This window comes from Equus przewalskii, chromosome 17 (assembly GCF_037783145.1).
Source record: "Equus przewalskii isolate Varuska chromosome 17, EquPr2, whole genome shotgun sequence".
In the NCBI taxonomy this organism is placed as follows: Eukaryota; Metazoa; Chordata; class Mammalia; order Perissodactyla; family Equidae; genus Equus; species Equus przewalskii.
Genome location: NC_091847.1, coordinates 23,117,994 through 23,143,048, shown reverse-complemented (window position 1 = coordinate 23,143,048; position 25,055 = coordinate 23,117,994). Strand labels below are relative to the sequence as shown.

General features: G+C 34.3%; 1 protein-coding gene across 4 annotated transcripts in view; it reads left to right on the top strand.

Annotated features, from left to right (window-relative positions):
- The window catches only part of LRP1B (LDL receptor related protein 1B), a 1,824,802-nt gene that overhangs the window by 1,736,930 nt on the left and 62,817 nt on the right, over positions 1–25,055 (top strand). For all 4 annotated transcript variants that reach the window (XM_070581263.1, XM_070581262.1, XM_070581261.1 and 1 more), the window contains 5 exons: positions 1,755–1,871; positions 3,565–3,738; positions 5,410–5,535; positions 11,556–11,720; positions 23,312–23,473. In XM_070581263.1, the coding sequence (XP_070437364.1) occupies positions 1,755–1,871; positions 3,565–3,738; positions 5,410–5,535; positions 11,556–11,720; positions 23,312–23,473 (744 nt within the window). The remainder of the gene's footprint in view (positions 1–1,754; positions 1,872–3,564; positions 3,739–5,409; positions 5,536–11,555; positions 11,721–23,311; positions 23,474–25,055) is intronic.

The window sequence follows — 25,055 nt, the reverse complement described above, 5'->3', positions numbered from 1 at the left end:
GTTTTCAATCCTTCTTAGACAACTGTTTTGAAATAGAATGGTGGCAACAGGAAACTGGATCATTTTTTGGTTCATGTCACCCATAATTATACATGAAGGAGCAAAAACATAACTCCCAATGTGACTCCAAATAGCAAATTAACCATTGAGCAGGAACTATTAAAACATGGACCACTTGTTTTAATCGTTAAGTCATTTCTCAGAGGCTGATTGAGCATAGTACATCATGTGTTATACGTGAAGAGCAATATTTATATTTAGTTTGATTATATTTGGGATAGATCTATGAATTTAACTGAAGAATTATTCCCAAATGATTTTTACCATGATATGTTTTCATTCTTATTGTAACATCTTGGTCCATCTACACAGGAACACAATTAGCATAAACTCAAAAAAATGCTTTTCATCTTTTCATTCAGTTGCCTTGTCATTGAGGTGTGCCTCAGTTGTTTATTGACTGTTCTGATTGGGAAAGCTCTTTAGCATTCAGATGCCAAAGGTATTTTAATTGCATTGTACTATCAACCATGTAATATGTCATATCTAAAGACTGGCTATGTCACATAAATTAAATATCTGCAGCAGTGAAGATTTATTATAGAATTCATGTATCATGGATCTTACTCTTTTATGTTGAAGGAAGTTGACTGCAAATATTCTATGTGTTGATATTTTGCAACAAGATACTGGCTAGACTCCATTCACATGAAATAAAAAATAAGAAATTGAATAAATAGAAAAACATCATTTTTAACACATTATTTTGGCTTATTGTTATTCAGTAACAGATACTGATAATAAAAATGGACAGCCTCCAAGCAAATTAGTGATTAGAGAAAAAAATTAGACTGAAGAGTTTAAGCACAACTAGAACCTTAGTTAAGGACTTTACTATTCGTTCTTCTCTATTATAAACATCAATCTTTAGTCAATTTAAACTTCAGAATGCTCACAGATGTCTCACAACACTGTAGACCAACTCCAAATTGGTGAAAATATCTTACAATTAAGCCCATGAATCTTTTACATTCTGAGAAATGCACCTTCATGAAGAGATTCACAATATAACTAATTAGACTGAATTATTTTAAATAATAGTTGGATAAGTGATTTAAGTGATGATACTATACACAGAATTAATTCTGTGTATATTATAAAAATTAAAATATCATGGAAAAAATCTTTTATAAAATTGCCATAATTAAGAAACCACTAAGTGTGGAAAGGAAAGATATTTAAGATAGCTTTTCCTATGTGAAGTAAGATTTTTGCTACAGCTTATTATATAAATTTTATGTAATCCATACCCATGTGTTCAGATAAGGATTGAGTTGTTTCTTTTTTTCTGACTTCTATAGTACCATGATATAGACTGGGTAATTTCTGTGATGTCTGAAGAAAAATGTCAACCATAATTATACATTAGAAAGCAAAAACAGGGGCTGGCCCGGTGGCGCAGCACTTGTTTACACCTTCCGCTTCTTGGCAGCCTGGGGTTCACCGGTTCGGATCCCACCGAGGACATGGCACCACTTAGCAAAAAGCCATGCTGTGGTAGGCGCCCCACGTATAAAGTAGAGGAAGATGGGCATGGATGTTAGCTCAGGGTGAGTCTTCCTCGGCAAAAAGGGGAGGATTGGCAGTAGTTAGCTCAGGGCTAGTCTTCCTCAAAAAGAAAAAAGCAAAAGCAAAAACATAAGTTTAAATAATCTCAAATTTATTTCTGTTAATTATGTGTGTTGATTTTGCAGGTCTGGCTGTGGATCATTTTAGTGAGCGGATATACTGGGCTGACCTCGAGCTCTCCATTATTGGCAGTGTTCTCTATGATGGCTCTGATTCAGTAGTCTCTGTTAGCAGCAAACAAGGTTTGTGAAGTGCTTTTGCTTTTGCTTTTAATTATTACTGAGAGCATTAAATAATGGTATTTAAACATGAATATTTAATCTTTACATTCTGAATTTCTTCAAAGTCTTTTTCCTTTCAACTGTAACTCTTACTATTGTTTACTTACTACTAGGGTTACAAAGAGACCAGGCCAGAAGAACTTCCTGACTCTAGGATAAACAGGGTCCATTGCTGCCCAGATTCAAAAATTATTCCTTCTGTTGCCTCTATGAATATTCCATTTTGAGCAGCACACTTCAAGTAGTTAAGATTAGTGCCTGTGAACACTAATTTTTATTTCAAATTGCATTGATAAGCAGGAAATGAGTTATTGTATATAGTAAAACATCATGGTAACAATGATTATTATGGGTAATTTATAAGGATATTCTCATCCAAGTGAAAAGTAGTAGGTCAAAATGGCAACTTACCTCTACCACCAGGGACTGCAAACTCAACTTGTGTTCTTCTTTTGTGGTATCTTTTTTTTCTCCCCCTCTGTCCCTACCTCCTATTTCTCACTCTATCGTTCTTCTGGCTCCCTTCTGTGCCTTAGACTTTCTTTGCCTGTCAACTCGCTTCTTTCTGTTGGATCTAATTTCTTTCCCTTCTCTTTTTCTTTCCCTTCCCTACCACAAGCCCTTTCCTAACTAACCACAAATTGTTCGTAATATATATTTAATGTTTTGAAATTTACCTATTATATTTACTGAATACAGCTTTGCTTTCTGTTTTTTTTAACAAAGGCAGAGAAATTAAAAGAAAAATAATTAAGTTGAACATTTATTGAGCCTTTACCTAAAGTGTGTTTTTCATATGATAACCCTAGATGGAAAAAAATTCCACATTCCTGTAATTGATTACAATGAAGTTAACTTGTCTCAGCTTAAGTGTATATTTTACTGTTTTAAGAAACAATGCAGAAAAATCTACAAGTTTAAAAAGCATTGTATATTTTACAACCTCTGGCTAATAAGTAAAATACAAATGTCATTTCCTTGTTATAGATTTCAGTACTACAAGTTAAATTATTCTTTTTATAAAATCTCTTAAAATAGTAGGCATTTCTTAAAATGTGATAAATGATAGCCTCTATATGTTTAGCCAAATTAGTCATAGGCCTAATTACCATTTGCCAGTTTGTTTTCTTGATCTCATTTCTGAAACAGACAATAGTAATGTCAATTTTTTTTGGATTTTACTCTTTAAATCAACTTGCGATTGCATGATAAAATTGTCAGTCAGGCAATCCAATTTGATCATTAACATTATGCAGAAGACAAAATTGAGAATTTTGTGAATTGCCTATTTTTGTGCAGTGGATAAGTCTGGCCTGTAGGCTTCTCTTTTGTCTGCCAACCACACAGCAGAGATCCCTCCGCATATAATAAGCCCCCAGCAAATGCTATGTGGTTGTGATGATGATTAAAGTGATGCTGGAAATGTTTTTTATGTTCTGAGTGACATGTTTAGTATCTCACATTTTTCTACTACAAAGAAGTTAATTCTATCAACTTTACAGCTAATATTAAAAATATTCTGATTCCTGAAAGTTTTTTTAAAAAAAAAACAGTAAGAAGATGATTTTCCATTTAATCTTGGATAAACTCTATTCTTTCTAATTCTCCATATTTACACTGCAACTTTTATGACTCCATGTTTTAAAAATTCTAGGCTTGTTACATCCACATAGGATTGATGTCTTTGAAGATTATATATATGGAGCAGGACCTAAAAATGGTGTATTTCGAGTACAAAAATTTGGCCATGGTTCAGTAGAGTACCTAGCTTTAGATGTTGATAAAACAAAAGGTGTTTTGATATCTCATCGCTATAAACAACTGGACTGTAAGTATAATATTTTATAGAGTTGTATATATTGGTGAAGTTTCTTCCTTATGACTCTCAAAAGAAAGTCTTTTAAAATATCTTAACTATTTCAGTGTCTTAACATCAGTAAGTTACATAACTTTAATTTTGATATCACCAGACTTCTCAAATTACCAAAGCCAAGAAATAATGCAAAAATTTCCATTTCTGCCATAACATATATGAAAATATCAGCATTCAGCTGTATTTTCTTGGAATTAGAATCGGCTTTTTATAAAAAATATGTTTCTTATTCCGGTCTTCTAAAATTCTTAATAAAACCTTGTGAGTCTATAGACAAACCATGCAAGTAAGAAAATTCATTAGTCATTTTGACCCAATTACAACATTAACATTGCATCCTTAAAAGTATCTGAGGAGAACTGTTCCCAAGAGTTGTATTTTTTCTGTTTATGATTTTTATCATCACACTCCCTCCTAAAAAGCAATAGGTAAATAATTGATGTAATTATCTTGAAAGATATGTTTCAAACACAACCATCCACAATATTGAAGAACAAAGTAAAAAAATGTGGCTGAAATTCTAATGATCTGTATTTATGTATGCATTCACCCTTCAAGAAACTGTTTAAGATTTACCTATAACTATGGTTTATGGCAAATAAAAAGATATTTTACCTCATTTGGTGCAATGATCTGCAAAGATAGCAATTGATGTTTATCCAAATCAGCTTTGGAAACAGGTTAAAACATCATATAGCACCCTAAAAATTTCCTGAAATTTTATCCAAGGTTTTGTTTCTCTTCACCAATGATCTGACTTATGTGATTCCAAGGTTAATATGAGGACACTCCCTCTCGTCCTCTAGTTCTGTTTGATTCTTCTTCACAGTCAAATATTGCCACCTTTATAAAAACTAAATAAACAAAATTCTGCCTTGCAAATAATAGGCATTTGAGAGGTGGTTCTTACAGAATGGAAGCCACTTTCATAGTCACCATTTCACTACCTAGGTGCCACTTCTGCTTTATTCTAATGACAAATTCTCTAGGGAGAGCCACGAAACAGCTATGACTACAGAGGATGCTAATTGGATAGAAATTTAGACAAAAAATATATATGGTTCACACTTACTTGTGCACACAAACTCCTACCTGATGAAAAGGAAACTATGTTAAACGTGGTATTTAGAACAAAAAAAGTCAGCTTTTGTTTATTTGTGTTTTGAACAGACAAATACAAATGGATTTTAAGCCTTTGTAAATAGCAGGGGGATGTTGTTTCTGTCTGTTAAACGGTCTTGAAACCAACTAAAATGAACATTAGATCTGTTGGCTCTATTTTTACACAGGCCCAAACAACACATCCGTATCTCAGACCAACTCTTTTGTCAAAAATCGATTAGTCACAGGAAGAGTGACTAAATATGTGTTTGAATAATTTCTTCTCCCTTGTGGGAAATGTAAATTAGGGTAAATTTTCTATAAAGGATGGATATTGGGTAGTAATTTCTCTGCACGTATAAAGGAGAATGGTAGCATTGAAACGAGATGCTCCCAGTGGAAATTGGATGTGATTTCTTTTTAGCATTGCTACTTTGTCATTCACCTTATTGAATTTTATGTTTTTGAAACCTATTGTATTATAGTTATGCATTTCTTTGTTTTCTTTTGTTTTGTTTTAATCAGTACCCAATCCATGCTTGGATTTAGCATGTGAATTCCTCTGTTTGCTGAATCCTTCTGGGGCCACCTGTGTGTGCCCAGAAGGAAAATATTTGATTAATGGCACCTGCAATGATGACAACCTGTTAGGTAGGTAAACTTCATGATTCTCTAAATAATGGAATAATTCGTATGATAAATTTTCACAACTACTGAAACTGAGCAGAACTAGCTACTCAATCATCAATTTAGTTACCTTGGTATCATTGGTTCTTGAATGCCTGCATTAATTATTCTTTTCCCTGATGCGTCTCTATCAGTTCATACTACATTTATGCACTGAGCGCTTACTCTGCATTTGAGTTGATTAAGAACACACAGAAACAAGACATTTTTTATATAGCTCTCGTATCAGTAAAGATAATATTTCTGAGGATGCCATTCTGCTATTAGTTTAAATCTAACCCCAGGATTGATTTATTCGTTCACCAAGTTATTTATGAATAACTCCTGGGTGCCAAATACTAATTTAAAAACTTAAGATTAATTAAGAAACTAAGTCTTAGTTTCCTGTGTGTAAAATTTGATGAACAATGAGTACTACTAATAATAATGATAAATATCTTGAGGGCTTATGAGCAAAGCATAACAGTGATTTAGAAACTAAGGACCAATTTAGAAACAAAACTGACAAGATTTCTTCTCTTGTGGAGTTTATATTTTAGAAGCTAGTGGGTAGAACAAACATTAAAAAAATCAAAACATTATTTCAGATCCTGGTAAATATTAAGTAGCAAAAAATAAAACATGAACTAAAAGCAAAAAGTGTATGATAGCAAAGGGAAAGTAGAGATGTCTCTTGGCTATCCGGTAGGCTCACAATAAGTTCCCTCATATTTTAGACATTAGCCATAATGGAAAAAAATTGCTATTAATGATAAGAAAATCAGTACTTAGTAAATCTTGTGTCACAGACAAAACCACAGTCTCTAAAATCCCTTGAGGCTATGACCTTTTCCAGTGAGATACACTCTAGGGTCTCTTCAAATCAGGGTTCCCTACCTCTTCTATTTCCCTCTGTTAGAATGGACTCCTCAGGGGCCGGCCAGGTGGCGCAGCGGTTAAGTTGGCACGTTCTGCTTCTCGGTGGCCTGGGGTTCACCAGTTTGGATACCGATTGCAGACATGGCACCACTTGGCACGCCATGCTGTGGTAGGCGTCCCACATATAAAGTAGAGAAAGATGGTCAGGGATGTTAGCTCAGGGCCAGGCTTCCTCAGCAAAAAAGAGGAGGACTGGCTGTACTTACCTTAGGGATAATCTTCCTCAAAAAAAAAAAAAAAAGAAAAAAAAAGAAGGGACTCCTCACACAAACACTGAATATTACCCTCAGTCAGCATCTCCAACTTCATATCGTTTTCTCATTGTTCTCTGCTAGGGGTTACATGCAATCTGAGGACTTTTACCTTTTCCAAGACACTGTGTCTAAAACTACCTTAGCTCTTTCTTTTGATGTATATTCTTTAAGCATTGGCTGTACAAAGCTGAGGAGAGAATGCAAAGATGAAATGATAAATGACATAAACACCAATAAATAGATACTAATGTGGATAGTGATACAAGTCACAAAAGAGAGAGTTAAAACTATTATGGGGATCCAGATGATTATCCAATAATAAAATTGATTATAATTTCCTATAGAATAAGACCTTAGAACAAGGCCTACCAAGACAGATTGGATTTAGATAAGTGAGAATGAAGGAGCAGAACATTGAGACGGAAGAAACTGTCTGAAAAGGCATGAAACCTGGCATGTAAAGAAAGTAATGAGTCATTTATTTTAGTTAGCATGTAGGATGTGTGAGGCGCTGTTGTGGGTGGCGAAGTTGGAAAGTTCTTAACAGAGAGCTAAATATGAATCATGATTGATATTTTGGATGCGTACTTATTGTAAGGAGATGCTGTCCCTGACACTGGGATGCACCCTTTCCCTTTACCAATTTTCTTCCCAGCCAGAGTAGCTGTGATCTCAATTGGGAGGGAAAATAAGAGAATTAAATGAACATTTTCAGATGTGCAGAGGTACATTTTTCACTCAATGTGCTGACGTGGTCATGTGGGTAAGCTATGTGTGGCCACATATTCTACTTAACCTCTCAGAAACAGATTCTCAAAAATGTTAGCAGGGGCCAGCCTGGTGGTGTAACTGTTGAGTTTGTGAACTCTGTTTCAGTGCCCATGTTTCACTGGTTTGGATCCCAGGCACGGACTTACACACCGCTTATGGATCGATGCTGTGGCAGGCATCCCACCTATAAACTGGAGGAAGATGGGCATGGAGGTTAGCTCAGGGCCAATCTTCCTAAAAAAAAAAAAAAGTCAACAAATCTTTCCCTGTAGAAGATGCATAACATTTTCACTAGTTCCACACACACCCATCACCAGTGCTCTCACAGGTGCCTCCCGTGTACCATGTCTACTTATTCTGTTGCTTGGGTGGGAAAGACTGCTGGTAGGTAGGATTCTGCACAGAAGTGCTCTACTAACGTGACCAATGTGACTTTTTCATTGGCCCAGATGTTTTCAAGTGTTTCTTTACGGTGAAGTTGCAGACAGTTTTTGTTGTTCTTCTTTTATAACTAGACATCGAAGTCTTTTCTTAGAGAAAAGAAGAAAAGGCATAACCCTCCTTTTTTCCTCTTTGCTTAGTGCTAATTATTTATCCAACAATCTAAACCAAACAAATACACAAGGAACACTGGGCCTGGGGTAGTGCTGAGGTGGAGCTTGGGATTAGGCCAAGATCTATCACTTAACTAAACATTACTTAATAAAGGTGTAACCCCAAAGTGAACCTAGGCATTCCACACTCTTAACCTTCACATGATACTCCCCATGCCTCCATATTACCCACAGTACCCATGTCCAGAGTCATTGGAAATACTAGAAATAACATACATAAAGTGCCTAGGACAATGCCTTGCAAAAAGTAAACACCCAGTACTCTAAGATGAATCTGTCATGAAGTAGATAAGAAAATGAAGCAAGTTTTTTGCTGTATTATTTCAACAAATTGTATAGTTTTATGTTTGAAGTGAGGAAGCATGTTTCTCTAAATACATCCTTATCCAAGATCGAAAACTTTTTTCAGAGATTTCAGTTTTACTATTTCAACCCTGCTTGAAAGGGATGATTACAGAAACGCCCTTAAAGTTCATTTTGTAATTTAAAAGAAAATCTTAAATTTAAATAATCAGAGTGTTAAAAATATTCCCACTGGCCTCTATGCATATAAGCCTTGATAATAGACAGCTTGGACCACTTCAGTTAGGAATGTAAATAAGTGGATATCAGAATTATTGATTGCTGTAGATAAATGCCAATTAATTTTTTCCTGACATTAACATTTGATATAGCCGAGTTTTTCAGCTCTTTATAATTACTTGCCTTTCTCTAGCTGCTATTGTTAAATGATGAGCACATTGAATATTTTTAATCTTCATGTATGAAATTTGAAATTCAAATGTTACTCATTCTTGGGGAAGTATTCACCTGCTCTTTCCTATAGTTGATTATAATTGCTGGATCTTGACTTCTGGGGGTGATTTAGTTATTGACAAAAGCAGCCTTCTTTTTCATTACAGAACTATTACAGCTGGATTTTGAAAGAATGTAAGTCCACTTCCATTTCATCAGGCAGTGTTATATCTTTGAATTTCTGCTGCCTAATGAGGCACATTATAGAAATGCACATGTTCTAACATGTAGAGATTTTTGATATCTATGTGGTTTACATAGAATATCTGCAGGTGAAAATGAGCCATCTCATAATAATCCTAACTGTGTTCATAATGCCTTAAATATTTATCTTCACTGTTCACATTCACAATTCCACTTAGGATATTTCATGCTGAATGAGTGAGAAATGTTTTAGTAAATTTTAAATTAAGAAAGCGTATTTCCATTCTCGATCTTTCTTGAGAATCTGACCTCTACATTTAACTCTTTGCTGGAGATTCCCACTTGCATTTACATAGCTGTCTCCAATTTAGTAAGTCCAAAACTAAATCAACTCTTCAGTTCCTCTTGCCCTTGTGTCAGAAGAATTCTCCTAAATTTTTCTTTGCCTTCCTTATACCTTCCAGTTACCTTTAGAATATATACATGTTTATCCATCCCACATTACTCTATGTTAGGCCATCATCTTATCTAGCCTGGATAATTTAAACAGAGTCCTAATAGTCTCCCTGCTTTCAGTTTAACTCCTGCCAGTGCAGTCATTCTCAGACTTTTTAGACTCTTCAAAGACTCAACATTGCTTTTGGGACAATGTCTAAAATCCAAGGATCCCTGTCTCCTTCAATTCACTTCTCTCTTCCAATTCCTTCCTTCACACTCTCCAATCCAGGTCCAGACACAGTGACTTTCATTCACTGCTAACCTTATGGCATTCACAGATGTTATTCCACATGAGCTGTATTCTCGGTGTACCTTATGGGCACTCAGTAAACAATGTGAAATAGGAATGTTCCTTGGTAATTTACCAAAGAACTGCCTCAATTTCCTGTTGAAATTTAACAATGCCGCTTGTAAATCCAGATCTCAGCTCTTTATCCTTCTACTATTCTACATGTGGTAGATTTGGGCTGGAAGTCAATTTCTCATTTGTGTGTATATATGTATGGTATATACATATGCATTTAATATTTACAAAGTTTTATAATTTTAACTTTTTCTTTCAAATTTCTTATTTAATTAATATTCACAACAAATCTATGAATTAAGTTGTACAGCTGTCATTAAGGCCATTTTAAAGTAGAAGTAACTGAGGCTAGGATAGTTTAACTTGTACGCCTAGTACGTGGCAGAACTAGGACACAACACAACTCTATTTATATTGACTGTTATTTTCTTTATTTTATATATACATATATATATATATGTAGTACCTCATGAGAGAGTCCTTCATATTACAAAAGCAAACTTTAGCAACACCAACCTGAAGTCTACCTACATGGTAAAGTATTGGAAACTTTGCTTCGCCACCAGGAAAGTGTCAGAGTTGTTTGGCGCTGTTGACAGTCTCTATTTATGACAGTGGATGTGATACTTAAATCATTGTGTCATTTGAAGCTACTAAGGCTCTTTAAGATACTCTTGTGATTATTGTAGTGATATATTCAAGCTTCTGCTGTATATGGGCCACTGTGTCTTGAATAAGGAATGTAAGCTGTCTTGGTTTTACCTTATTTTACTATAAAATAGGCACTACTTCAGTAGAAGGATATTCTAGACTAGAACGCCTCTTAAAATATTCTCAATCATTTTTGTTCCATTCAACACCATGTCCTGCTCTAAGGAAACTAGTGTTACTACTGGGGCAAGGCCATGTCAATATACATAGAAAAATAACACGGAAAATGATTCCAAACCAATCTTTATGATAAATCAGAGTCATCATATCATTAAAAATAATTTTGCTACCCCAAGGAATAACCATCCTTTCTTATTCTCAACAAAAATGTACTATGTAGAGAGAGTGTGCCTAATAATTTTACATGTGAAATTTTACATATGGAAATGTTTCTGACACTGTTCTATCACCATCTTCTACCAAATCTAAGTGAGTTTTAGTTTTGGATGTTTATATATGATTAATAAGGATGTACATCAAAGAGTATCTTTTTATTAAGTGTTTCCTATACTGTTAATTATATATATACACACACACTATAATATAGATATTGTATTTGTACATAAATATCCCTTACATATTTCAGTTTGGTTTAATACCAGTCTTAAAAAATAGGCCATGTTTGCCCATATCATAAAGAAAATATATCAGTTGGAAATATTTTATTATTAGAAAGTTTCAGTTGATTTTATTGTTTAATGTTGTACAAATATAAGAAATGGCTAATAATGCTTTAAGCCTAAAGAAGAATAAAAGTTAATTCAGTGTTTGTATTCACCATTCAACAATGGTTGAAACCTATTTCTCTGTTTTCAGATAGTATTTTATTTCTTTTACTTTTATATTAAGGGTATTTATTTTTGCAGTTTTATGAAAAAAATAAATCCTAGTATTTCATTTTTCTTTATTTGAATTAGTTTTGTTTTACCATCCACTGAATGGCATGCTAATTTATACATTTCTTCTGATAACCAGATGATTCATGCAAACTAACTTGTGAAAATGGAGGAAGATGCATTTTAAATGAGAAGGGTGATTTGAGGTGTCACTGTTGGCCTAGTTATTCAGGAGAAAGATGTGAAGTCAACCACTGCAGCAACTACTGCCAAAATGGAGGAACTTGCATGCCATCAGTTCTGGGTAAATATTTGAGTATCAGTGTATATTCAAATCATTTGCATTTTCCTTGTACGTGAAAGATACAAAGAAAATACTTAATGTTATAAATACAATTCCTGGTATCGTAGTAAAGAATACATTAACAAGTTAATTTTAAGAATTAATTCAAGATAATCAATGGCATTTTTTCTAAATTAAGTATATCAAAGTTCAAGTCACAAAATTTAATGATAGTAATAATCATTATCATGCGTGAGTGTGCACCATGTGACAGGGCTCATGGCTTGTAGATATTCTGACTCTGGCTTAGAATGATTAACTAAAACCAGTTTTATAAGCCTTGTATGTTTGACTCCCAAAATCTGTTTTTTTAATTAAACAGTTTGCCTAATGCTAAAAATCATTCGTTATTGAAAATTAAGTTCATTTGAAATGTAAATATACTATGTTGATACATCTGATAACATTGTAATTCCCATCTAAAATCACAACTACTCCATTGGCATTGCAATGCATTATATAATATGCTTTGAAAATATCAGGTTATTACATGTTAGGATATACTTGAGATTCTTATTAACTTATGCAATAGCTATGTTTGCAAAAAGTGTTTTCTACAGTACATAAGTGAACATTGAAACATATTTTTCTGCTGACTTCTGTTAAACTTAATATATATCCCCATGGGAAAAAAATTAACTTCAATACATAATAAAACTATAATTTGCAAATTCCAATATTCAGTGCAAAGTACATTATGCAACTATTAGAGCGTAATCTACGCACATTTAATTGCACTACAATAAATGCAAATTTAGTTAGTCAAACGGAAAATCAATCCATATGATCTTCACATTGCCTCCATGGTTAATTTCTATCTCACTGGGCGTTCTCACGGCTTCCATTGCTTCTGCTGTTCTTTGAAGTCTTTAGCATAATGCTAACTGAAAGAGCCACGTGAAGAAGCATTTTCACTGGAGTTCAGAGGAACCAATCTGTTTCTGATTTGCATTCTAATAGCAAAAGCATTACTATTTCTTTGTTTGATATTTTCATGTCTACAAATATTTTGACTTATGATTAATTGATAATTAAGGTATTCTAAATACTTAACAGCATTCCCAAAAAATATTCAGCAGAAATAGAAAAGGCCTAGGAGTCTTACTCCGTATTTTCATTCTGCCTGAGGGAAGCTAGTCCACACAGTAAAATATATTCTTTTGCCATAGGAGAAACTGTAGTACTATTGGGACCTTCATTAAATATGCTAATGAGAATCCAAAGGATGTGCACTGAAAGAAAAAGACCTGTGATTATATTCTAGTAACACAGATACCATTTTCTTTAGGGAAGAAGCTTTTCTTATGCAAATAAGTTGTTTAGAGATTTTATTCCCTAATTGTTAACTTAATTTTCTCATTAAGATAATAAAAATCATTGGGTTGTAACCAGATGATTTTCTTATATTTGTCTTTGGAAGTATTTAAGGCGACTGAAGAGTTTGGCACTCTAAACTATGACTATCTATTCAACCTGCAATGGATCCACAGAGACAAATCTCTATGAAACATTGAATTTGCTGCCCTGTTCATGGATCTTGAACTGTATATGGATACAGCACAACTTTTAATGTTTCATTCAAATCATTTGTCTAGACCTTGCTGCATTCTTAAACTCTATAATAGATCTACTTTATCTGTGCACCCAGATTATTAGATCTTGATTTACATAGATAATATGTTCAGAAAAAATTACATTTCAATTAGTAATATCAATTAGTCCTCATATGAATTCAACCTGAGATGTGGCCATGTAGTTTATTGTCTTATAACATCTAATAATTAATAATAATATAATATCCAATTAAGTCCTTTACAAAGCATTTTTCACTTTTAAAAATGTAGTTTTACAAAAACGTTGTTTGGTATTATAGACTGTAGAACCTCATTATCACCACACAAATGTTAATTTGTTAAACAAATCCCAGTGGGCAATTCATGGATTTATTCCTCGTTGGTTTACTTACAGTTAAGCCTTTTGGCAAATTCCTATGTGGACACTACGTAACTAGGGTTTGGGGCAGCCTTAATTAAAATTTATAAGTTTATGACAGTTGTAGAGAACTATAATAATTGAACAAAAGAAATGTCACCCGTTAATTAAAAGCACACATCTCAGAGTCATAATTAAAATTTTGCATGTGGGAATGAATTTTTCCTCATTCCTTAAGTTTTATCATAATGAAAACTAAGAATAAAATGTAAGAGCTTTATTCATACAGGAAGGTACTACAGAATAAAATAGTTTGACATTGATTCCATCAACAAGGGTCCATGTAAATTTCTATGACCTGCTCATAGGAGGGTAGATTTAAGAAAAAGTTTGCCTTGGACAAAATAATGGAAATGAGGGTAAAGCATAGAATTATTCAGTTGTTCTATTAATAAAAAGTAGAGAATAATTTATGAAAGACTCTTTTTGTAATGAATATCATATCATTAGGTTGTATATGTAAATAACTATATTTACAATTAGTCTTTACTTTTATGAATATTTATTCTCTAAGGTGTGAAGGTGTGTTCATACTGTTTGGTATTTTCCTTATTCTTATAAGTTTATTATTTAAAATTTTAATGTTTACATCAAAGTGAATCAGGGTTTTCTATGCTGTTGATTTAGAGAAATGGAGCAAGAGGATTTGTAAATTTGGGATAATATACCAAGCACTCTCACTCATGAAGTTTGAAGTTATGCAGAATGGAAGTCAAATTGTAATGTTGGAAGTTTGAAGATACATAAAAGCAGAACTGGTGGCACTGGCCCTGTGGCCTAGTGGTTAAGTTCGGGATGCTCCACTTTGGTGGGCTTGGTTCAGTCTCCAGGCATGGACCTACACCACTCATTGGCAGCCATGCTGTGGCAGCGAACCACATACAAAATAGAGGAAGATTGGCATAGGTGTTAGCTCAGAGCAAATCTTCCACAGCACAGAAAAAAAAAAAAAAATATATATATATATATAAAAGCAGAACTAGCTAGGTAAAGAGGTGACAGTACAGTTTTGTTAGTAGCCAATACATTTCTATTGAATTATTTATGAATATGACAAGAAGAAAGCAGAAGTTCTCATTGTAGCTTTCTTGGTCACCTCATCTGTGGACTTTGGTAGTGAAATGTTTTGTTCCCAGAAATGAAGGAGGAGGAAGAAGGCCTCTGTTGAGAAAAGAAAAAAATCAAAATCTCACTGCAATGGAAAGGGCCCTTATAGTAATAGGCAAGTAGATGGAAAGAGTTTTTCTTCTCATTCATTCAAGATCTTTCTGTACAGGCCACTGCCCCAAATATGATGGTAGATTTGCTGAGGGCACTTAAGCTAGGACTTTTGGACACCTCAAAACATCATGTAACTAATGACAAATATACTGATGTCTGTCAAGTCACATATGTACCTGGGATTTAAAGTACACAATCATCTAATTAGCATCTTGATAAAGGCTGAACACACATTTAAAATTGCCCATCTTTGCTTTTCTCTTACATTTTATTTAAATGAGGTATGTTTTTAATCTAAATTAATCTTGATGTCCTAGCTCCCTTAACATAGACGTTGATTATATTTAGGAAGTGCTAAAAGCTGGGTATTTGGTCTTACTTGCTTTTTAAGAATCCGAGACAATATTAAATTGAAAATATAAAATTGAAGACATAAAATAATGAATACAATTAAACAAATAAGGGGCATAGGAATAGATAGCTATGACAAATCAAGTAGAAAAACCCAGAAAGCGTAATGAGCAAATGACAGAAGACAAGGAAGAGGAAGTGGAGGAGTACCGTCAGATGCAGATGAACCCAGAAGAAAACGTTCATGGTACAAACCTTACAGCGTGCAATTTTGAAATATTCAGCAAGAATTTTAAAAAACTTCAATGTCCTTTGACTAAATAATGTCAACTTTAGAAATAATCCCAAGGATTGCATAATAATAAAAATCAAACATTTAAAGTAAAAATGTTCAATATAGTGTTATTTATAATATAAAACAGGAGACAAAAACCTGACTTCAAATAGTTAATACATAAAATATGGCATATCTAAAAGATGAATGTTGTATGGAAAACAAAACCACAACTGTAGAATCTATAACAATATAGAGAAATGTTTACATTGTTTTATAAAGTGAAAAAGGACAAGATATAAAACCACTTATATAATATGAGCTCAGTACGGAAAAAATACACATGTAAAAGGTCTATATCAGGAAATAGATCCTTTTTTATACTTCTGTATTTTCCAAATATTCCCCAAAATATGCATGTATTACTGTTATAATCGGAAATTAAATAATGATAATAATTATTATTAGAAATGAAAATAACAATTATTATTATTGGGATCATGTTAATGTATATTGGACTGCTTACTAATGTCAGACACTGTTCTCAGCTCTCAAATCTTCACAACAACCTATGAGAGAATGAAAGTAATATTCTCACTAATTCTGCTGCTGGCTTCATGAATCACAGTTACGAGTTCATTTGGACCATATGGTGAGAGCAAGACTAAACTATTCATTCTTATGGCTCTCTAGGCTAATGTCAGAAGGCTTGAGTGAGTTTACTTGTATTCACAGAAAAGACAAAATGTTTCAGTGTCATTTCCACAATGCTGGCCGAAAATGAACTTTCCAGAAGTAGAAATAGATTGTGACCTATAATTTGAAACATGTCAGAATATAATAAGTAGTACCTGGCATGGAGCTGGAAAAAGCCCAGTTTTTCCTTTTCTTTGTCAGCCTTTGCTAAATAATTCTTAGTAATCTGAGATACTTAAGACAACTGACAGCTGTAGTCAACTTGCTAAAATTATTTATAAACGGGCACTCACTTTCAGTCCACGAAAACATTACATTAAGTGGAAAGGTAGAATGACAAAATTCTTTATCAAAAGAACCAGCAATTTCTTTAAGCACTCAAAACTTTTATTACTTGAATGTAAGAAGTGAAGACAGATTTCACAAAGGAGAGTAGTTTGGGGGTAAGAGGTCAAGAGATAAACTTTCTGATTGCAATCTAGTAACTACCCGAATGATGCTATAGTGATTTGTCTCTCAGCTTATTTTTATTCTATACAAAGGAACAACAATATGACTTCAGTCCAAAGAGTAAAGATGTTGTGAGTAAGGAGTATGTAACTTTTAGATACTATTTTCATAGAAAAATATTAAATGTAAACATTTGGAAATATGTTTAAATATCAATTAAATGCTATTACTTAGACTCAATGTGTTTATTAGACTATTTGAAATAAACAATGACCGTATACACAGAGGATTAGTTGGGTATAAAACACTATAACCAGAGACAAAAATTTACGGGCACCAGACTGACTCAACTAGCATCAAGTTAAACAGTGTAAGCAGCATGGTTCACATAGACAAATGAATATGAATTCAAATAAATGGCTTAAAAAGAGAACCAACTAATGATGTTCACTAGCAGGTATCTACCCTTCAGAAATAACGAGCACATTTACCATCTCATAGGAAGTTCACATGTGATTGCTGTTACCAGCATTCCTTCATGGCATTCAACCATAGTTCAACATACTTTCAAGCATTGTGTTTATATAGAAAAAAGGGTCATAATTTATTTGTCCAATATTGATCAGAGAAGTTATTTCACCTCTAAAGTCACACAATATTGATTAAATCGTACTGATGAGTAGTATTTTTATAATCAGCTTAAAAACTGTTTGTTAAATAAATCTTGCTTGAAAGACAGACACTTACTAGTATTACATCAAGTTATTGAAAAATGCCAGCAAAATACACCTTTATAATACTCAAATGAAAATATATGCTTTTGAGAAAACATGTTGATTATTACTTGACTAAAAGCTATCCAGCAAATTTTACCCTAAAATTATTAGCAAGTAGGTTGTGATTGCTGTATTGAATATATATTCAATAACTATAATATTTTGGAAATTTTGCAAACATAATTATTGCTATCTTTATTATAGTGATAACTACATTTTGAATGCTTAATAAATGTCAAAGAACCTTGGTAAATTCCTTAGATACATTATCTTACTTAATTTTAACCACTCTATGATGTTTACATTGTGGCATTTTTCAGATATGAACTAGAGTGGTTAATAAAACTAAAACCTGAGAACCTAGATTATTCCAAAGTCAGTGCTCTAAGGCATTACCTATTATCACTGAAAATCAGCAGCACCCTCTGCTCATATCAGAGAAATCACTGACTGTGACTATATAACTAAAGGCGACCTATAGTTAAATAGGTCCATTTATCTAGAGGTAAACTGTAACCAAATTATATAAATTTAATGCTCATTTAACAGAGACTGATGATAAATCATTATGTTATCCATAAACTTACCTATTCATATAATAAAAAAGATTGCATTTGAAAATATGCTATTTTGAACCAATATATATGAATTGGCTATGGGTCCAGAAGAGTAAATACGGGGAAAATATGTGCATCAGGATTTCATATGGAGTTCTTAACAAAGGCATATGTACTCAGTCGAGTTTACATAATAACTTAAGTTGATAATTTGTTTAATAATAATACTAATAGTAATAATAATATCAGTACTGCTACTCATACTAATAAATTTACCAATTATTGAGTCCTTGCTATGTGGCAGCCGTTGTGCCATGTATCTCACCAGCACCTGGTAGGCATCACTATCACCATTTTACAGAATGAGATGCAGAAGGTGATCCAGCAAGGAAATCTAAGTTTTCCAAAGCCACACAATAAATAAACATCTAACAAGATTACATTCCTGGGTATGCCTGATACAGAAAACAAATAATTTAACTTTGCACCAAATTTATTTAGTTCCTATTAGATATTTTTATGAAATATTTAGAATCTGCCATTTTTACTGAAACTATGATCTTGGTATGTAAGGGCCATCGTACGAACAATGAAATCTAAAGAATTCTATGAGATTCTGAGTCATTTCCATTGTTTTCTTTTGAGCAATAAAATCTTTAGTTTTTTCAATGAATGTTCCTTAATATTTATTATTGATTATGGATAGTTAGTGATTTTAGTTATGTCTTCACCATATTTGACATTAGCTATTATTGGTTATCCAGTTAAATTTCAACAGTTTATTATTAATTTACTTTGTTGTATAAACATTTGCTGGAATACTTCAGAAGATTTGTGCAGCCGGTTTCCTTTTATCTATGAACAGAAGCGGTATAAATAAATAAAGCTCCATTCACTGTATGCTTACTTCCAGCAAGGCACTCTGTTGACATACAGCATGGAACTTGAATACGGAGTAGACCTAGCACTGGGAGAACCTATGGTCTACTGATGTCATGTGTGCCACTGAGGACAATGTTTATTAGAAGAATTTTCCCTCTTGGGGTGTCATGGGAGGAGTTGATGAACCTACTGAGCAGCCAGAGATATCCCCACTGGGACATGCAAAAAGAAGTGAAAATGAAGGTCTGAAGCTTAGGGAGAAGAATGCGCCCAGAGTGAGAAAATTGGGACAGAGGCATTCAGATGAGAGATAATTCCTGAAGCCATGAAATTGGGTAATATCTGAAATAAGTTTGGAAGAACCTGTTTCAACAGACTGAAAGAGAAAACATAAAGGCAATTGTAAAAGAAAAGTCAGAAAAAAGATAGGGAAATCAACAATACTAGTGTCTTAGAAGCCAAGTGGAGATAGAGTTATCAAGTGTAGATGTTAATAAACATAAAATGAGGAGAAAACTTGGGGAGGAGGATGATTGAGAAGAAATCAGTGGATTTTGGGATTAAGAGATTAGAGGTAAGCTTTGCAGGAATACATGAGCATGCAGTAAAGACAACACCACATATTAACGTCTCCATTCTTAAACCTTTCTTACCACCAGGGGATCAGAATTGATTTATATGAGCAATACATACATATTGAGGGATCTGGCCCCTCTTTTGAGAGAACAAACAGAAGTAACAGATGGAGACACATTATTTTGTATATTAAAAAAAAAAAAACCCTGTAAACCCAATGAAGGATTGGAATGTGACTTTATGATGGGAGATTTTGGTTTGTCATATATTGGTAGAATTGGAAGCAGTAAATATATATTTCTTTTGAAAAAGCTCAAGCTGTACCAAAATTTGAACTTACACATTAGATGGACTTGGCAAATTTGAGGGTTGCCTTTTTATTTTCGTTTGTGTTATGTGTCTGCATGTTTTCTTTTTAAAAGGTAGGACTAAGTATGTTTAGAAGGTAAAGAAGAGAGAAAGACCCATCTGTTGAAGTCTAAAAATGGTGGAGTCTGAGAGTAAAGTTGATGGAGTATTCTTGCTCTATCCCATCACAGCCATATAAGCAAATTCAAATTTTATTTTAAACAAATAATGGAGATAAAATGTGTAATTTAAGAAAATTTTCAGAATGATAATTCCAGAATGTTAAGGTGCCGTTGTACACACAGTCGCAGAGTAAATCATACCTGTAAATGGTGAATCTCACTTAGTAGGAATAGTCATAATAATTGGAGCTAAAACGTAAGTGCCTGCTTTCGATGTGCCTGGTACAGTTAGAAATGCTTTGCACATATTATCTCATTTGCTCTAGGTGATTCTGCACAATAACTCCATGAGGTCAGTACTGTTATGATCCCCATTTTACACATGAGGAAATAAGCAGAGAGGTGCTGTTTGCCCACAGTCTCACAACCAGTAATTGGCACAGATAGTCCATGAATCCAGGCAGTCTGACAACCTCTTAAAGTCTGAGCTGAGAGCACTATGGAAACTAGACTGATTAGAGCAGCAAACTTTCCTCCCCTCTCTCCTCAGGTCAGTTGACACCCTTTCTGATTCCGCTTCCGCTGTAGGCTGTGAGCTCTCCAGCTCCCTGGATGCATCACTGCTGTCAATCTAGACCTTGGTCATCGTAACAGTGCTGTTTCCCTTTCAAATGCCAAAATTAGAGTGAGCTACCCCAAAAAATCTTTATAAATGAATTTAATGTAACTTGTAGGGTGCACCCAGAGAGGGTCTTGAAAATATTAGCTGGAATCCGTTATAAAATTCTGCAGCAGATGGTTCATTTCCCATCAACAAACAAAAGATCTGCTGTATCACCACACTTTCAAGTTAGATAATATTCCCATGAATATGAAAATTTCTACTTGTCAAGAAGAAATCTGCTCTTCAAAGGAGGAGAAAGAAGAGCTTTTTGAAAATAATTCAGGCGGAATCTGAATGATGCGAGGCATATGCCAGCTGAGGGACAATCTGGTCACTCTGCCCTAGTTTCAAAACAGCTGCAGATAAGATGAAAGCACAGTGTCATTTCTCGGATTGACTGGGACAGAGGAATTTTCAAGTGCCTTAGTGTGCTGTTTGTTTCTTTTAAACTTCTATCGTTACTTTTTTTCACTCATTTAAGAAAAAAAATGGGAAAGTAAAGTAGAAAAACAGAAATCTACAGTGGTTAAATCCTACCGTCATAGGGCACTTTTTCTGATTGGTCTAATGCGTGTTGATTTCTCCTCTGCTTTCTCTGCTGTTTGTCTTACATCTCCTCGTGTGATTTGTGTTCCTGTTTATATGTTCTGTTTCTCTGTAAGTCGTTCACTGATTCTTGTTGATGAAGAGCAATTCTTTTGTTCAGGGCTTTTGTTTTCCTTAGTGACTGTGTTGCAACAATTATCTGTCCTTTTCATCTTATATCACTATTTATTCCCTCGTTTGTGTCTTTATTTCTCACCCCTTATTGTTCCAGTGAAGATATTTTGTCTGTATGTAAGCAACAACTAGAGAATTCAGTACTGTTAGAAGAAAAATATTTACCTAAAAGTTTTAAAAGTCATTTTCTGGCAATGGAAACATGAGGTTACTCAGCTTTAATGTATATAAAATTCACCTTCTTTCTCAATCTATTAATAAGCATTTATCTGCCATACAACTGGTAACATTTATAAATGTTTTAAAGCAATGCTACTCACCATAAAAATGTATATAATTTTCTTCATTGAGAAGCGATAGCTTTTAACATTTTTAAGTATCTAGAGCCCTTTCAAAATAAAATAAATAGGGGACGGCCTGGTAGTGTAATGGTTAAGTGTGTACTCTGCTTCGGCAGCCCAGGGTTTGCCAGTTTGGATCCTGGGCAGGGACCCATACACCGCTTGTCAAACCGTGCTGTGGCAGCATCCCACATACAAAATAGAGAAAGATTGGCACAGATTGGCTCAGGGCCAATATTCCTCACCAAAATAAATGAGTAAATAAATGAATAAATAAAATGGTGGGGCTTCGATTTGTTCATTTCTTGGAAATGCAAGCCAGGTGCATTTTATCCACTTAAGAATGCTTTTCCCAGAAAGAAATGTAGAATTGTCCTTCAATGTAGAATTTACGGCAGTAGAGAAGACTTATACCAATTTCCCACTTCAAGTCTGGTGAGCCTTTCATCCATGCATTTTTCTGACCGCTCTAGTTATGCTTCATGTCTGTGAAGGCAAGAGAGGAGCTGGTTAGACAGTCTCTGATTCTAGTCAACTGAATGCCATTTTCTGAATCCTAGTGAATTGAGATCTATAACAATTTCCTTCTTATTCTCTTTAATGTTTTTTCTTTACATTTTTACAACTTCTAAACCTCACTCTGTCCCCATTACCAATGAGGGCCATTGATTCTGTGTTCTTTTTCTTCACCTCTCCTGCACAGCTGGTTCTAAACTCCATTTTCTACTCAGTCCCTGACAGTCCAGGCAGTTAGAGAGACTCATTCCTGATAGAACAGTTAACCGTGCTGTGCTCAAAACACCTTAAAGGATTGTTTACCTTTCATTGTGATGTTAGCTCCTGCAGAGCAAATAGAGAACACTGTACAAAGATGATCCATGAGATTTGCTATCATGTGCTCTTAATATTAGACTTCTAAATCATCTTACTAGACTACAAGTGACAGTTGTTTACCATGAATAAAAATATCAAAATGAAATAAAATAGGACTTAGTAAGTGCTTATATACTAAACTCAGTATGTGTATTTAAATCAAATAAAATAACTAATGTTTATAAATCTTATTATAGATGACAGGCCCACTTTAAACTTATTAAAATATTAATTTATAATAAATTAAGCTTTGTGTAGATTCAGCAGTGGTTGGTACATGATGATTGAACATTAGAAAATATGATTGTCTCTATATTCTATTCTAATGGTCACCACAAATCTACCTTAACACATATGAGTAGAGCAAAAATAATCAAAAAAAGCAAAATGAACATGAAAAGAGAAGTACAAAGAATAACACAAGCACTTGAAAGCATAAAAATGGACGTCTGCATATATGGTTATTCATAAAATGAGCTCTGGTTATGTTACCTGATATAAACCCGAGTTATCTTCTGATCTAGGCTTCATTGGAACATGGGGAACCTGAGATCCAAAGAGGTCGTGTTACTGCCTAAGTCACTGATTAACTACTGGACAGATCTTGACCAGAATCTTGGCTTCCTGATTCTTATCTAGTGAGGATTCCATGAAAACAAACAATTGCAGTCAAATAATTTCCTTTTTATTACCTATTTTTTCCCAACAGGGAGACCCACCTGCAGCTGTGCACTGGGGTTCACTGGACCAAACTGTGGTAAGACAGTCTGTGAGGATTTTTGTCAAAATGGAGGGACCTGCAGTGTGACTGCTGGGAACCAGCCTTACTGCCACTGCCAGCCTGAACATACTGGAGACAGATGTCAGTACTGTAAGTGAAAGCAACATCCACAGGATAGTCTGACAGCATGCTTTGTTGTTCACATTGAGTAATTTTCTTATGACTTATATCTATATTCCCTCTTTTTTCTCAATTTCAGTCACTCCATATTTTTCAGGTTCACTCCTTCTGTCACCCCAACTCCAACAATTCTTACATTGTTCTACATCCTTCTCTTAATTTAAAGATTCTATGTTTTCTCGTTCTCTAGCTTAGATTCCATGGTCCATAAATATAATTATTCCCTGAATACACCCACGGCTCCCTTGCTCCTTCCGCCTTTTTATTGAACTTTCCTAGAAAACCATAACCATGGTTGAATCCAATTCTCCATCTGTCCTCAACTGGTGCCCCAGTGCTGAATGCAACTGAAAGGAACACACATAGTCGTATAGACTGGTCTCACTTGAGTTTTTCATCACTAATCTCAAATGTGCACCAGCTATGGCTTCTAGTGTATTTCATTAATCCATTGGCTCTTCTAGATGTCTATATCATATCTTCTCCTTTCTCCTCAAACCTCCAATACCTGCTCCCTGAATTGATTCTCAGCTGAGGAACTTGCTTCTATTTTACTGATAAAAATATAAGCTGTCTAAAGAGAAGCGCCACCAGCTCCCACCACCACATCCCTCAGATGACTTTATCCTGTATCCATATACTTTGTCTTCTGTCTTATGACTGCGAATCCCATGCCACATCTAATGCTATGCTATCCACTCATACATTAGATCCGTCTGAGATACTCATGGACACATCTCTTACAACTGCCCCCTCTTTCTCCTGCTTTATCAGTATTTTCCTCTCTAGCTAATCCTTTCTTTACAAACCTTGCCTTGTGCCCACATCCCTTTCTAGCTACAACATTATTTCCCTGCTGGCTTTTTTTAACAGTAGCATTGCTCTAAAGAGTTTTTATACTCTGCAATTACTTTCTTCCTATTTTTCTTTTGACCCTACATCTTCACTATTCTGCTGAAACATCTTCTATCAAAGTCAAGTGAATTCGTTTCTTTTAGTGTCCTCCATGTTGCCATATCCAATGGCCAATTCTCAACGCCTATTTTACCCCTACAGTCAGCAGTTAATCACTCCCTCCTTAAAACACCTCAGTCACTTGTCTTTATGTTTACCACTCTCTTTTTTTTATTCTCATTTTTCTGGCTGCTTCTTCCCAGGGTCCTTTGCTGGTTCCTCATTTTTCTGACCTTTAAACATTAGAGTAACTGGTGACTTCATCCTTGTATCTCTTTTCTTCTTTAAAACACTCCTTAAGCCTGTGATTCTTATACAACTCCACATTAGAATGACCTTAACAGCTTTTATAAAATACAACAGCATTTTCTAAACATTACCTCCAAAGATTCCGATTCTGTTAGCCTGAAATGGGGCATCTGTATTAGTTAAAATTTTCCAGATGTTTCACATGTGTGAACAAGATTGGAACCCACTGCCTAGGTGATTTCAACTAATTGCATGGTTTTAAGCATCCAAACGCAAATTATTTCAAATTTATATTTCCTGATGAACCTATCTCCTGAATTTCAGATTTTTATGCCTAGTTATCTATTTG